The 17,034-nt window shown below is 42.3% G+C and overlaps 1 protein-coding gene across 11 annotated transcripts in view; it reads right to left on the bottom strand.

Annotated features, from left to right (window-relative positions):
- The window catches only part of FBXW8 (F-box and WD repeat domain containing 8), a 114,342-nt gene that overhangs the window by 82,015 nt on the left and 15,293 nt on the right, over positions 1–17,034 (bottom strand). For all 11 annotated transcript variants that reach the window (XR_004229191.1, XR_004229190.1, XR_004229186.1 and 8 more), the window contains exon 3: positions 2,273–2,437. Coding sequence is in view for 5 of the 11 variants with exons in the window: in XM_023204209.1 (XP_023059977.1) it covers positions 2,273–2,437 (165 nt within the window). In the remaining 6 variants the exon portion in view is untranslated. The remainder of the gene's footprint in view (positions 1–2,272; positions 2,438–17,034) is intronic.

The raw sequence follows: 17,034 nt of genomic DNA, 5'->3' as shown, positions 1-17,034 counted from the left end.
CCCAAAGTGCTGGGATTACAGGCTTGAGCCACCGCGCCTGGCCTTTTTTTTTTTTTTTTTTGAGACAGTCTCACTCTGTTGCCCAAGCTGGAGTGCAATGGCACAATCTTGGCTCACTGCAAGGTCCACCTCCAGGGTTCAGGTGATTCTCCAATCTCAGTCTCCCAACTAGCTGGGACTACAGGCGTGTGCCACCATGCCTGGCTAATTTTTGTATTTTTAGTAGAGACAGGGTTTCACCATGTTGGCCAGGCTGGTCTGCAACTCCTAACCTCAAGTGATCCACCTGCCTCAGCCTCCCAAAGTGCTGGGATTACAGGAGTGACCCACAGTGCCAAGCTGCCTTTCACGTTTTGATAAGGCTTTGTTTCGTTCCAGAATTCTGGTAAGAATCCCACCATTACATTTAATGAAAGATACATCATTTAAAATTTCACTCCTAGAATTCTCCTTGTTAACAGCGTCAGGAAATGGACCTGACGTGCTCCAAATAGAAGTCTCCCTCATGTTTGGTTTGGCCTGCAGTCCACTCCAGTTCACTCAATCAACAGCCATGTAGTGAGTATTTACCTAACAGATGACTTCGTGTTAGTTAGAAAGAAATACTAAATAGCCATTCAGCTAGATTGCATATAACTTGTGAAGTGTTACTAAGTGCCAAATGCTAGGTGGTGGGTCTTTAAAACATTGTCGCTTCTGCCACCTCCAGGCCCAACAAGGACGCACCTGTCCTCTTCCCTTGCTTTCTCCATCACCAAAGAGGAAGCAAAAAACACAGCTGCTGCTTTTTTCTACCAGGGTCTGACATCTTCGAATTCAAGCCTGGGGATGCCAAATATCTCCAAGTCTCTTGCTTGTAAATCTCAAAAGTATCTCTCCTTTCTGGAGAGAAAGGCCCCATTAACACTCAGCTCTTAAGCTTTCCTTAAATCGCAGCTTCTCCCACCAGGGTTAGACCCTCTGCTTTCTGACCCCTTGTTTGTCTGGGCAGCTTTCTTTGTCATACGCTTCTGCCTGTGTTAATCACATGGACCTACCCAGGCACAAGGGCAAGAGGGATTGGGGGCTTCCTCCAGACGAGTTTATTACCGTAGGTCGATGGAAAAGGGCACTGTGGGGCCAGCGTGACCTGTCTTAGTGGTGGTGTCTTAACGGCCTAAGAAAGGATAACCACACTAACTCTCAGAATAGTGGTTCTCAACCAGGATGGGATTTTGATTCCCAGGGGACATCCAGCAATGTCTAGGGGTATTTCTAGTTGTCATGAGTAGGGGAGGAAAATGCTATTGGCATCTAACGGGGAGAGGCCAGAGATACTGCTCAACAGCCTGCAATGCACAGGACAGCCCCCCACAAAAAGAATTAGCTGGCCCTAAATGTCAGTAGTGCTGGGGTTGAGAACTCCTGAATTAGAGAGACACTGCTCTTATTGACTTTCCTAGAAACGGTGTGAGGTTGCCCAGATCAAGGATATCGGTCACTAATCAGGTTAGGAGGTTACTAGGGACAGACAGGCACATAGGCAATATGTCACTATCAGTAATGTACATAAACTTGTTAATCTCAAGGTCTATTAGGATTGACTTTTACCGGAGTAAAGAGAATCTTTCCATCCCTTCTCTACCCTGAAACTCCAGCCTCCCAGGTGGGAAGGAAACACTGCCACCACACTGCTGTCTCGTCATGCCTCAAACAGCTTTATGTAACATGGCTCTTGACAGTTATCTCCTATGGAAACACTTCACTGTGCAAATTCTTAGCTGTGATCTAATATTTCTGTAGAGACTTTGAAGTGATAAATGTTATGGAAGCACGCCAGTAGGTTATGTGAGGGAAGAGAAGACAGTGCTTAGAGATGTTTAATCATCTCCCTCTTACATTTACTGGAAATGACATTTTCGGCTCCTCTTTTGTATGCAGGTAGTGCTTTTGCTTTCTGGGCCCCTCCAGAGAGTTGGTGAAAGTCAAAGGGGCTGCACGGAGCACTCCTCTGACCACCCTAACAATCAGAGAGGAAGTGGCTGGCAACTCAATCTCACCCTTCCTCTCCTGCAGAGTAAGAGGATGTTCCCAAATCTTGAGGCTGAAAACAGAGGCAAATCATCTAATGGCAAACAAAATGGGCAACAAGTCACCAACAGCTGAAGGGGCGGCTTGGTGTACCCCTCTCCCTTCGCTGTTGGCAATTAATCTCAGGCTATGAGTGAAAGCTTGGATTCCCATGTCCTTGCAGGCTATTCTTTCACAGGTAATGATATTGGCCACTGCCCACCTTCCAGTTGGTTCGTAACATGTGTTCCTTCGCTCGGCACTCTTGGAAGATGAGCTTCCAGCAAGAATAGTCAGAGATGCTGCTATCCGGAAGGTGCCCTTCCTGCTGGCACAGCCTGTACCACAGCACCTCATCCTCCGCAATCACCTTCCACGTCTTGCTCACCTAAAACAGCAGAAGTGACACAAATGTCAAATTCTGCAATTAGAGAAGCTCCTTGTCATCCAAAAATCAATCAACACCTATATTATTGCCCTGGGTTTATGGCAGTATAAAACGTCTCATTAACAAAACACTATGAGGTGAAAAAAAAATACAAGCAAATGTTTCCAGTTTTATCTTTCAAGATTTCAAAATTGTTGTACCACCATGTAATATCACATTTTAGACTACTTGGTTAAATTGTAATCTAACAAATAAGAGAAGAAAATACACAAATACATAAAATGCAAAAAACACAAACTTTTACATGGTAATTAGTCATACAATCATACAGAGCTTTTCAGAACAGAATCTCTTTACTTTTGACAAACAGCATTTGTATTTCCACCTTATAGAATTGAAGATTGATGGCCTCCGAAATCAAAGGCTGTCATAAAATTACCTAAAACCCAAACATCTGGTCAGGTAGAAAATTCAAATTTAAATTGCATGTGAGAATTTAGATTTTAAACATATGTACATATTTAATTAATAGAAAACTCAAGCCATTATCCAGGACTGTAAGATTAGATCTAGAAAAATTAATGTTATGTCTGGCCTTTCAAATCCCAACAGTATCCAGAGGAAATGGCCATTTTAACTATTAGCATTTTGTTTTCCAACACTAATTTAGGGGAACAAAGAGTTTACTTCATCACAGGATAATATGCAAAGTTGGCCAGACTGCAAAAGATGGACTCTGTTGGCAGATGAGCAACTGATGGAGCAGATCAGTGTGATACCGGTCTGCAGAGCATTCTGGGAATGCAGGATCAAGTGCCTGATGCTTGCTATCCATCCAAAAGTTGAGAATCACTTCTAATGAAGAGTGGTGACAGGTAGGTTACAGTACCCTGTACTTTTTAACACTCCCTTAGGGCTACTTCAAGACTCAAAGACAGAGATAGGAAGAAGGAAAATGAGAGAAAGTAGGAAACCAGACTCTTACTGCACAAAGGGCCTCAGCTGATAAAGCACTGACAGAGAGTTAGCTTACAGGATGGCAGATTAAAGACCTGCTCCTCCATAACAGCAGTAAGAATTCCACCAAAAATGATCAATCAACTTTTTCAGAATCTGGAAATTAATAAAAGGATTGCAACATTCTAAGGAACATTTATTCAAGAAAAGTGCCTGAATCTCAGTAAGAACAGCGACGTCTGAGTTGTTTTAATGTGTGCTAATTCTGTTTCCTCCTCCAGCTCTGGGTTTGCCTTAAAAATCAACAGCCTCGTGAAGACAGCAGCTGTAAAAAACCGGCAGCCTAGCAGCCATTAGAGAGGCCAGACATGTTTAGAACTCCCCAAAAATCAAATCCCTAGAGAACTGTCACCATTTGACCTGCTGGCAGCTTGCCAGAAAGCTCTATTCTCAAGGCTTGACTTTATCTGACCTAGCTGAGCACTCTCTCTGTTCTATCTCCAGGGCATTTGCCCAAAATAGTAAGTGGCAACTGTTTAACTCTACAGCTACCTGGGGAGCACAGACAGTTGAGGCAAACAAGAGGCTGACCAAAAAGCTTGAAAGAAAAAGCTGGGAAATGGAATGTCCACAGGAAGCTCTGAAAGGCTCCAATATATTCCTGGGAGTCTGGAATGCCACATGAACGTATAGGGCTGTGTGTATGCCCAGGAAAGACCAGAGAAAGCCCTAACCTCTCCCCTCTGGCTGACCTTGAGGCTCTGCACCAGCAGGAAGTGAAGGCTAAGGCAGAGTTGTAAGCTGCTACAACGGTGAAGCAGTACTCTAACATACAGAGAACACCTCAGCAAAGGCTGGGAGACTTACTGGTTTAGTGGATTTAAGGAAATCTCCATTTGATAACTAGCTAACCACTAAGCTAGCCAAGCAGAGACTTCAGTAGCTGCACATGACAAAGAATACAAATTAGAGAATAAGTGCAGAAAAGTCACTAAACAAACAGCAGCAACAACAAAAATAACAACAGCAATAACAGCAAATTCTGCAGAGGGAGAAAGATTCTATTTCCAGAGTTTCCATTATTTAAAATGTCCAGTTTTTAACAAAATTACAAAAGTATGCAAAGAAACAAGGAAGCAGGTCCATACACAGGGGAAAAGGCAGTCAACAGAAGCTACCCCTGAGAAAGTCCAGACGCTGGACTTACTAAACAGAGACTTTAAATTAGCTATTTTAAATATGTTCAAAATACTAAAAGAAAGCATGTCTAAAGAAATAAAAGAAAATAGAAGAGCAATATCTTACCAGATAGAAGATACTGATAGAGAAATAGAAATTGTCTGTTAAAAAAAAATAGGGAGGCTGAGGTGGGAGGATCTCCAGGTCAGGAGATTGAGACCATCCTGGCTAACATGGTGAAACCCCATTTCTACTAAAAATACAAAAAAATTATCCGGGCGTGGTGGCGGGCGCCTGTAGTCCCAGCTACTCGGGAGGCTGATGCAGGAGAATCATTTGAACGCAGGAGGCGGAGGCTGCAGTGAGCCAAGATCACACCACTGCATTTCAGCCTGGGCGACAGAGCAAGACTCCATCTCAAAAAAAAAAAAAAGAGAAGCTCTGGAGTTAAAAAGTACAGTAACTGAAGTAAAAAAATTCCCTAAAGGGGCTCAACAAGTTTGAGAGGCAGAAAAATCAGCAAACTTGGTCAGGTGCAGTGGCCCACACCTGTAATCCCCGCACTTTGGGAGGCCAAGGCAGGTGTATCACAAGGTCAGGAGTTTGAGACCAGCCTGGCTAACATGGTAAAACCCCATCTTTACTAAAAATATAAAAAATTAGCTCAGCATGGTGGCATGCGCCTGTAGTCTCAGCTACTCAGGAGGCTGAGGCAGGAGAATCACTTGAACCCAGGAGGCAGAGGTTGCAGTGAGCCAAGATCACGCCACTGCACTCCAGCCTTGGCAAAGGTGCAAGACTCTGTCTTGAAAAAAAAAAAAAATCAGGAAACTTAAAGCAGGTCAAGTGAGATTATCTACTCCATGGCGGGGAGGGGATGGGAAGAATAAAGAAAAAAAAAAAAATCTGTAATCCTAGCACCTTTGGAGGCCAAGGCAGGAGGATCACTCAGTGAGCTGAGACCACCCTCGTGAACAGTGTGAGACACCATCTCTACCAAAAGAAAAAAATTAGCCAGATGTGATGGTGTGTGCCTGTAGTCCTAGCTACTTGTGAGGCTGAGGCGGGAAGATTGCTTGAGTCCAGGAGTTCAAGGCTGCAGTGAGCTATTATTGCACCACTACCCTCCAGACTAGGTGACATAGTGAAATCTCATCTTTAAAAAACGAAAACAACAAAGCAAAACAAAAAAAAATGAATACAATGAACAAAGCCTCAGAGGCCTTAGGATATGACCCAAGTGTACCAACAAACACCAAATGAAGTTATCTCAGCGCAGAGTTTTTGGTGTACTATTGGAATCAGGTGGGTATTAATCCAAACTAGATTATTTTAAACTAAGGTGTTCACTGTAATTCCTAGGCAACAGCTAAGAAAATAACTCAAAAAAAACAGAGTAAAGAAATTAAAATGGCATACTAGACAATATCTATTTAACACAAAAGAAGGCAGTAATGAAGGGACAGAGGTATAAAAAAGACGTAAGTCACACAGAAAGAGGCTAAAACTTACAAAGTAAAACTAGTGGGAATCTAGGAACTCAGTTTATCTCGGTCTCAAAATTTGACTTTCTATCTTAAACAAACTACACCAAAAATAACCATTACAATATCTTATTCAACCAAAAGCGTATCAAAGCAATACTGACCAACCTAACCCTGATGACACATTAAAGTTCTGGCCTCCTTAATTACGCTTCTGCTATATATGTGTGCACGCAAGCTCCATGTGTGACAAGCAGTCACGTGGCCTCAGTCACTTTCCCTACAGGCATGGATGCTTCGCATGGAATTCACAGCATCAGAAGTTAGATCACGTGGCGTTAAATAAGTGACAACGCTGTCATTTTTCTGAACCTAAGTGTCACACTCTAATGCTGAGGGTGTCATGCTGTCTCAGTCTCCAGTGGTTTAGAACCTGAAGAATCAAGAGGGGCCGTGGAGATCAACTCGGGGCATCTCCTCATTGCAAGAAGGCACCCCCCTGCATCCCTGGCCAATGGGGCCCAGGCAATCCTGCAACGCTTCCAGTAGAGAGCTGACCTCCTGCATCAGTCTCATCTACCAACAGGCAGTCTGAATATTAGAAAGGGTTTCCTTCCACTGTCTAGAAAATTCATTCTACCTATGGCCCTGATTTTGCCCTTTTGAAGAAATCTATTTGCTCTTCCACCTGACAGTCCCTCAAATAGCTGAAGACTAAAGAGATCATATTTCCCCTTAGTAATTTCTTCATTGCTCTAAATATTATCCATTTCCTTTCACTATTTTTCATACAGTTTCCATTCCGACACTTTCTCAATGCATCCTAAAACATTTGTACATCTAAAGTGTCCCTCTTCAAATGTGGTACTCAGGACTCAATAACACCTCAAATATGGGCTGTGCAGTGCCATGCACAGAAGGATCTTATCAGACACTGGTTTTCTGCTTTACTTGTAGCCATCAACATGGCTACTCAACTAATGGTTCACTAAAGCTTCTGCAGTCTGTTTTATTAAAGGGAAACGAAAAGGTATGAAGAATGTTACAAACACCCATGAACTCACCACCCTGCAGAAGAAAGGAAAGATTGCTAATCAGCCTAAAACTCCTGCGTATCTCTCACCGTTCACATTCTCTTCCCCGCAACAGTAACCTCAATTTGGTCCTCATGATTCTTCAGGGTTTTTTTAAACACAAACTGGAAAAAAAAAAAAAAAAAGGCCCACCATGCTTCCACCACACTATTTTTTATACCTAAATTCTTAACTTTGTAAGCTTTCCATTCATTTTAATCCCCATCTCAATGTCTGCCCCACCCCCTGGCATTTTATCCTCCCCAAATAATCTGTGAATCCCAATTCTGTCATCCATTGCATTAGCCACTTATCCCATAAGTTATCTGCAAAATACCGTCTGTGGGCCTTTGTATCTTAATTATTAAAAAAAAAAAAAAAATAGATAACCAGGATGGTTCTAAAGACAGGGCTCTAGCTCTGTGGTAAACCACTGGAGCCCACCCCACAGGCTGACATGGATCCATTAGGCAGCCCACCCTGGGCATGGCCACAGCATAAGTTACAAATCCACTTAACCACACTGTCATCCCACACTTCTCCATCTTAGCCTTTAGGGCTCAGGAAAACAAACCCTCGTCTGATCACAAGTGGTCAGGCAATAAAGAACGGGATAACGACTCAGCAATGCTGGAGCTCCAGTTTGACTAGACAGAACACCATGGTTTCATTTTTGGCATGTCTGGTCCACAGCTGAGCCTACCCATGACACCCAGATGCTGTCTGTCCATCTGTCTGTGCCAGAGTGAGTCTAAGCACTGGGCAACCATGAAGCACAGACAGGGATCGACCAATGTCAGCTGTGAGTGAGCCAGGCCACAACCTAAGTAGTTCCAGAGCAGAGTATGTCCCCTAACCGAGCCCTGGAATGCACGGTTAAATAAGGTGTAAGATAAGGGTAATACACAAGACCTTTACGGGTTCTCAAAGGCAGAACATGCTCAGGAAACACAGGGCAGCTTTACTCTGATCCTGGGCATACATACGCCTTTTTTGTAGAAACCATAACATTTTGTAAAAGTCATGAAATGTAACTACTGAACCAAAAAGACTCAGAGTAATTAAGAGATCATATAAATGTAGTCATTCTTTAATTACATGGACCAAAAGCATGTTCAGTAGTACAACACCTCCAGGTGTTAATAAGTTCCTTAGAAAAGGATTCCATGGTCAAATGAGCTTAGGAAACACTGCTTTAAACAAAACGAAGCAGAATTCCTTGCTGCAGAACTTCTCGATGCTTTGAATAGCAGTGGCATGTGTTGCACATCTCTTAAGAAGGGGATACAGGTTGAGTATCCCTTATCCAAAATGCTTAAAACCAAGAGTATTTTGGATTTCAGATGTTTGCATTATTCTGACTGAGTTTCCCAAATCCCCAAATCCAAAATCTGAAATGCTCCAATGAGCACTGAAAAAGTTTCTAATTTTGGAGCATTTGGGATTTGGGATTTTTGGATTTGGGAGTTCAACCTGTATAAGAAGCTGCATTCCCTAAACTCATTTGGTTCCTGACCTCTTTTTGCAAGGAGTATCTCAAAAGCCCAGTGCTCTGCAGAAGTCCCTTTAGAGAACACTGATTTGGGTCAGCGGTCAATCAGTAAAGATACATTTTGGGCACTAACCATGTACTGGGCATCCAGGCCCGCAGTTCTCATCTACTGCCCACCTCAAGCTATGAAACCAAAACCTTTGGCATGTGAGAGAGACCCCATGGATGCACCCAGGCTGGGCCTACTTCTCCATGGCTGAGGAAGCTATGGGGGAAATGCTGGGGTCCCTGCCCTTACACCCAGGTTAGATCACAAGACTGGCCCCAAACAGGGGAAGCAATCTTTTTAATTATGTGTTCAAAAATGAGCTACAAGCTGCGTTTTCTTGGATGGAGGCTCTGAATCATCTGCACTTTAGGAAAATCCAAAGTTAGTGCTCAATGATTACAAACTAGAAAATCTCAAACTAAACATTGTGTATGAGTTTTCATGAGAACCGTGCAAATCTCAGCCACTTTAAAATGGAAACTTTTCAATGAGACTTTCAGGAAGTCTCAAATATGTCAGACCTTAAATACACTGGAAGCTGAAAGCAGCTTTTTATAACAGTTTCAAGGAAAATGCCAAATCATTTTAAATAACATGACCTGAAATTTGTACAATGGGGTTACGGGATGAAAAACTGAGACCACAGAGTTGATGCTGTGGCGCATCACCCACATCCCTCACCCCGGGCCACAGTGCTTCTTCTTTTTTTTTTTTTTTGAGAAGGAGTCTCGCTCTGTCCCCCAGGCTGGAGTGCAGTGGCGCGATCTCAGCTCACTGCAAGCTCCGCCTCCCGGGTTCACGCCATTCTCCTGGCTCAGCCTCCCAAGTAGCTGGGACTACAGGCGCCCGCCACCACGCCCGGCTAATTTTTTGTATTTTTTTAGTAGAGACGGGGTTTCACCGTGTCAGCGAGGATGGTCTTGATCTCCTGACCTTGTGATCCGCCCGTCTCGGCCTCCCAAAGTGCTGGGATTACAGGCTTGAGCCACCGCGCCCAGCCCACAGTGCTTCTTCTATAGAAAATCATATTCAAGCTAAAGTTTAAGTCCCGGATAACAAATAAAAAATCTCTTTGAGGGGACTTAGAAAAGGCAGAGGTGAGAATGACTTCCAAAAAGGGATCAGGATTGTATCCACAGTTAGGTATTAAAAACAGAAATGTGTCAACAATTTCTTTAGCAAACTATAAAAGGAGAGTGCTTTTCTTTCTTCTTTTAAAGGAGAACAAAAATGACAGGTTTTAAAAATGCCTTTTAATTCTGAAGGAAAAAAAATCAACAAGAAAAAGACCCAGTTAAACTTTCACAAGCAAATGTTAAAGGGCCCCACCAAAAGGAAAGCTTGTTAATTGTTTTGATTCCTTAAGTTGTATGAAATCTAGCAAGTTTACAAGCCTGGGTTTTCCAGAGGCCTAATGGTCTTTCTTTAATACACCAGAGTTGGAATGGCCTTGCTCAGTAAAGCCCCACTGAGTGAGCCTCAGCTGCAAGGACTTGCTAATAAAAGTGTCTCCAGCATTTTGCTTTATAGCACCACTGTGAATTGCAGCATTAAAAAAAAAAAGCTGTTGGCTCAAAAATAAGCTTTATTAGCTCTGCCTGGATTAGGGTTACCAGTGAGGCTCACAGAGGGGAAGTCTCATTGTTCCCTTCACAGGTTCACACACCAAGTCTACTGTGGGAGGACACACCACATACAGACGGCTTTCTATGCACTCAGTTCCTCTCTCTCCACTTGCTCCTGAGCCACTAGCTTTCGCCCCCAACACACCACTGACTCTGGTCAAGGTCACCAGTGACTTCCAACTTGCAAAACCCAACGGTCATTTCTCAGTCCTCCTCTTGATGAACAGCGGCGCTTAACACTTTCTCCTCCTGGAAAACGTTTATCCCGTGGTTCCAGGGAACGACACACCTGAGTTTTCTTCCTGCCTGGCAGGGAACTCCTTCCCGGTCCTCTGTGCTGGCCCTGCTCATGTCCACAGCCTCTAATCCTTGTGGGGTACCAGGGCTCCATCCCTGATCCCCTCCTCTATTTACATTCACTTCTTTAATGTTCTCATTTGTCTCCTGGCCTTACATACCATCAATGTGGCTGACAGCTTCCAAATTTCCATCTTCAGCCCAGAGCTCAACAAAGAGCTCATCCTCAGCCTCACAACCAATGAGGGATCTTCCCCCACACCCACACATGCTCCTTGCATGGTCTGCTCCTTGTCAGTAAATGGTGACCTCATTCCTTCAGTTGCTCAGGACAAACACCGTGGAGTCCTTGTTGACTCTCTTCCTTCTGTCCCCACATCCAGCCCATCTGCAATCCTGACTCTGTCCACTTCTGCTGGTACCATCCTGGCCCAAGCACCACATGCTCTTCTCTGGATTATTTCAGTGGCCTCCTAACTGGTCTCCCTGCTGCTGTCCTTGTCCCCCAACAACCGATTCTCCACACAGCAGCCCAAATGGTCCCTTTTAAAATGTAGGGCAGTTCTCACCACCCCTAAGCTTAAAACATTCCAAAGGCTTCCCATCTCATTTACAATAAAACTTCGAGTTCTTTTAACAGATTAAGTGCTTCTCTCATTCTGAGCCTTCTCCTCCTCTTACTCCTTTCTGCTCACCACACCCCCGTATCAGTTTCCTATGGCTGCGCTAACAAACTTACAAACTTAGCTGCTTAAAACAACAATCTTATAAGAGATTTATTCTCTTATAGTTCTGGAGACCAGAAGTGTAAAAGCAAGGTGTGGGCAGGGCTGCATTCCTTCCAGAGGCTTCAGAAAGAAAATTATTTTCTTTTTGTTTTTTTTTTGAGACGGAGTCTTGCTCTGTCGCCCAGGCTGGAGTGCAGTGGCGCAATCTCGGCTCACTGCAAGCTCCGCCTCCCGGGTTCACGCCATTCTCCTGCCTCAGCCTCCAAGCAGCTGGGACTATAGGTGCCCGCCACGCCTGGCTAATTTTTTGTCTTTTTAGTAGAGACGGGGTTTCACTGTGTTAGCCAGGATGGTCTCGATCTCCTGACCTCGTGATCCACCCGCCTCAGCCTCCCAAAGTGCTGGGATTACAGGCATGAGCCACCACGCCCGGTGAAAATTATTTTCTTACCTTTTCCAGCTTCAAGCTACCTACATTTCTTGGCTTGTGGTCCCTTCCTCCACCTTCAAGGCCAGCAACACAGCATCTCCTCTCCTCCCTGACGTCCTGCCTCCCTCTTACAAGGAGACTTGTAATGCACTGGACCCACCTGGATAATCCAAGACAATCACCCCATCTCTAGATCCTTAACCTAATCACATCTGCAAAGAGCCTTTTATCATGAAGGGTAACATACTCTTGGGATCCAGGCATTAGGACGTGAGCGTATTTGGGAGAGGGCCATTATTCAGCGTACCATAGCCACCCACTTGGACCTTCCTGCTGTTCCTCAAACACAGCAGGTGCACTCTGCCTCAGATGAGCTTCAGCTGCGCCTGCCTCAAGTCCTTCGCCCTTGCTATTCCACTCTGCCAGAGATCTGCACAGTGTCCTTCACCCCTCCTTGAGCTCTTTGCTCAAAGCTCACCTTCTCTGCAAAGTCTTCCCCGGCCACTCAAAAGTGCAACCCCCATATCACCTCTACTGTCTTGTTCTTCTCCATAGCACTCACTGCCATCTGATAACTCTATTTAATCATGTCTTTATTGTATACAATGGAAGCTCTCTGAGAAGCAGGTTTTTTATGTTTTATTCTCAGCTGTCTTCACTATATAGAACAGTACCTCACACATACACAGTCAGCTCTATATAAATAACTGAATGAGATAAAAAGTCCAACATTTTTTTAAAAATTAGATTGCTTTTATTCTCAAAGGTCACAGACACAGCTCAGCTCCTGGCATGTGCTGCCCTCCATAGGCTCTTTCTTATTCACATGTATTATTTTTGCTTTATGCGTTTTTTCTAGTAAACTTTTTCATTGTGGAAAAGTTCAAACACACAAGAGTAAAGTGAACAATATAAAGAACTCCAAAGTACCCATCACTTGGCTCAATGATCATTTGCCATTCTTGTTTCATCTAGCTCCCAATCTGTTTTTTAGAGTGATTTTGCCTTTCCCTAAATTTGTGCTTAAAGGAGGCAGCCACAACAATCACATGAATTAAAAGGAACTCCTGAGGGCACTTGGGTCTCCAGCATACAAGGAACCTTCCATATAACTTCCTGATAGAGAAGTCTGGTGGCAAGGGTGAAAGTAAAGAACTAAGGAACCCTGCCAGCAACTACAGGTCTGCAGAATCACTTTTGCCAGGAAAATCAATTCAGCCTCACTTGGCAATGGATTCCTGACTTGCACAGACTTCATTAAGATTATAGATCTTTAGCTATAAGCGCCTGGATTTTAGTTTCTCCTACATGGACATAAAATCACATTTTCCCTGAAACTTGAAATACCATCATCTAATATACTGGTCTTTAGTTCTACAATTACTTATTTTTTTTGCTGTCACCTACTTCTTGCTCACCAATATTATAAATTTCAAGTTTTTAACCTCTGTGGCATCCCTCTTTTTCTTTATTGCTTTGTTTATGCACGTTTCTCTACCTTTTACTTGAAAAGCACGACATCATTACTTACGGGGCTGAATTCCTAAAATTACACATTAGGAAATACAAAGAACTAAAATATACATTAAAAAACTGAAAACAAAATTATAGAGATGGAGAACAGATCAGTGGTTGCCAGGGGTTAGAGATGGAACTGGGGGTGAAGGGGTCAGGGAAAGGACTTGAGGCCAGTGTCGCTGTCAAAGGCTGTGAAAGAGTAGCACAAAAGATTCTTGTGATGAATGTTCTACATGTTGACTACGGTGGTCACACAAATCTACATCCATGTAAAGTTCCGTAAGTTCACAAATATGTGCATGTAAAATAGCGATTTGTGGATTGTGCCAATGTCAGGTCCTGGTTTTGCTACTGTTCTGTAGTGGGATATTACCAATGGAGGAGACTAGGGGTAGGGTACACGGGAACTCTCTGTACTATTTTTTGCAACTTCCTATGAATTTATAATAATTTTTAAAGTTTAAAAAATGAATGTTGGTAAATACCTAAAATCCATCACTCCTCTGAATTATTCATGTTGTAATATAACGGCAGACTTACTTTTCTCCTAAAAACCAACTTGTAATTTTGAAATCAACAACTGTGTCATTGTTATCCACTAAAAAATAGTCTCCTTTAAATGCCAGGAATCCTGTGGGCATGAAAAAAGATGAACATAAAATTATAAATAGCAAGATTGTAAACCTGTTCAATGAACTGTCCAACAAGTAACTTTGCTTACTAAAAGCTACACTGTTTTCAAGATGTTTCAGCAAGAAACACTCCCACAGAGATATTAAGTCCCTTGAGGGACAACTATTGAAAGGAAGGAGCTGGAGACCTCAGCATCAAAAGTACACAAGGATCACAAACTAACGTAGCGGGAGTTCAGTTTTCAAAACATAAAGCCCCAAAAGCAGAAAAAGAGGAGGGGATATGGAAAGAAGGCAAAGCCAAAGCATAATCAGACTCAGGCATGGTTTGTGGGATAATTAAATCTCAAAGGCCTCCCAGTAACAGAGTTTCTTACTGTTAGTCAGTTACCAATTTGGCATAAAGATCTAAGCAAACAGGTTTTCTCCAAGGGCATACATTTAGTTCATGGTGCCAGTTCCACATAACTGGCTCAATTTCACTAAAATCCCAAGGCACCTAGATTAAAAGAGAGATGGAGAGAGAGAAAAAATGCAAGCCTCTTTAAAATGAAATCATAAAGCAGCAGGACATTCCACAGAAGGACTTCCTCCCTGTTTCAAAATAAAAACACCCCAAGAAACAAATGAAAATGCCACTTATTTTAATTATTTTGTGGTTTTAATTTTAATGATTGATGAAACAAAGCCAATTCTACAAACTACTGGCCATCTATTGTCATTCTCATGTAAGAGCTCCATAAAAATAATGACTTCACAGATCACAGCCAACTTAGTCACTGTACACTAACAGGGCTCTGTTTAAGAATATTTTCTATTCTTATACATGTGCTCTAAAAACCGGGTTAACAACAACAAAAAAGAGCCAAATCCAACTGGCCATAGAGGGAAGAATTCTGGTGGACAATTAAACTACTGTGTTGCAAATTAAACTGTTCACACCTGCAGAATAATCTCACCAGCATAACCAATCTACCCTGTAATGCAGCTCCATTGTACCAAAAGGGGATCTCTTCTTCCACTAGATTCTATCTTTCTCTGATAAACTCTTTGGATGAGAAAACCAGCAGCAGATGTGAAAGCCACATGGCTCTCTACAAAGCAGGAGAGCAAAAAGCAATGTTAAAAGAAATGATTTCTTAAACAGCAGCTTGCTATCAAGAATGAAGATTTTATCATCTAATGCTGACTTTGTGTAAAGCAGCTAGCTATTAGACCCTGTTCCAAGACTTCGGCTAACAGCATCAGGCTGAAATCCAGGAATTGGCCTCATTTAGCTACACTCTTGTTTTCAACTCTTGGGAGCAGGGCCAATGTGTAAAGTTAGAATATAACAAATCAAATTTCTAAGGGGAAAGAAAACAATATAGGTACTCATGCTTAATGCAACTGATAGGCTCTGAGCACAGTTTACACTTCTGCACATTTTTAAAGTGAATTTTAGCCTTTAAATAATTTCCATCATTTCCTAAAGACACACACGCTGCATCAAAAAATATTTGCCAATGCCCCCACTTAAGCAATACTGCAACAATCAAGAATGTTGAAAATTCTTTCAAATTCATATTCAAGTAGAAAAATGATTAAGCAAAATGCTTAATCATTAAAGAAAGAGTAGAACGGCTGGGCATGGTGGCTCACGCCTGTAATCCCAGCACTTTGGGAGGCCGAGGCAGGTGGATCACAAGGTCAAGAGATGGAGACCATCCTGGCTAACATGGTGAAACCCCGTCTCCGCTAAAAATACAAAAATTAGCTGGGCGTGGTGGCACACCTGTAGTCTCAGCTACTTGGGAGACTGAGGCAGAAGAATCGCTTGAACCTGGGAGGCAGAGGTTGCAGTGAGCCGAGATCACGCCACTGCACTCCAGCCTGGCAACAGCGAGACCCCATCAAAGAAAAAGAAAGAGTAGAACACCATAAACTGTCTAAATGGTCCTGTATCATGTGTGATTTCACTGAACTGCCATGGAGGTAGCAAGCTCTAGAGTCTAAATTTGGCTACAGTTTTCACCATTCTCAAACCACCTTCATGTGCTGAACTTCATAGTCTTGGTGGTGCTTTGAATTTTATGTAGTTTTCCTACCAGTGAATTTTGCAAACCCTTTCTCCTAAAGCTGTAAACACCTGTGTAAAATGTATTATAGAATCCAGGGATGAAAATGCTAACCACTAAACAAACTAATTTTCTGGCAGTTATGGAGAATGGATACTCCAGTGTCTCCTAGACAATACAGTTGTCCATCAAAGGTCAAATGGTTAGCAATCATACACCCATTTAACTTATGAAAAATCAACAGATATCTATAATTGTAATACAATGCATTAACAGAATGAAGGAGAAAAATGGTGTGATCATCTCAATTAGGTGCAGAAAAAGCATCTGAGAAAATTCAAGATCCTTTCATGACAAAAACTCTTAATAAATGAGGTATAGAAGAAATGGACTTTAACACAATAAAGGTCACATGTGACAAAACCAAAGCTAACATCATACTCAGTGAAAAGTTAAAAGCTTTTCTTCAGGAATAAGACAAGGATGCACACTCTCACCACTTCCATTCAACATAGTACTAGAAGTCCCAGTCACAGCGATTAGGCAACAGAAAGAAATAAAAGGCATCCCAGCAGAAAGGAGGAAGTTATTCTGTTCCTGTTTACAGACAATATAAACATAAACATATGAAACCCTAAATACCCCACCAAGAAACTAATAAACAAATTCAGTGATACTGCAGGGTACAAAATCAATATACAAAAATCAGTAGAGTTTGTATACACTAACAACAAGCTATCTGTAAAAGAAATCAAGAAAATAATCCCATTCACAATAGCCACACCAAAAATAAATACTTAGGAACAAATTCAACCAAGGAAGCTAAAGACCAGTATGCTGAAAACTATAAAACACTAAGGAGAAAAGAGAAGATACAAATAAATAGAAAAATATTCCATGTTCATAGATTGGAAGAATATTATCCAAATGTCCATACTACTCAAAGTGAGTGAAATGCAATCTCTATCAAAATTCCAAAGACATTTTTCACAGATATAGAAAAAAACAATGATACAATTTGCATAAAAACACAAAACATTGCAAATAGCCAAAGCAATCCTGAGCAAAAAGAACAA

The sequence above is a fragment of the Piliocolobus tephrosceles genome, chromosome 10 (assembly GCF_002776525.5).
Source record: "Piliocolobus tephrosceles isolate RC106 chromosome 10, ASM277652v3, whole genome shotgun sequence".
In the NCBI taxonomy this organism is placed as follows: domain Eukaryota; kingdom Metazoa; phylum Chordata; class Mammalia; order Primates; family Cercopithecidae; genus Piliocolobus; species Piliocolobus tephrosceles.
This window is presented reverse-complemented; position numbering and strand designations above follow the sequence as displayed.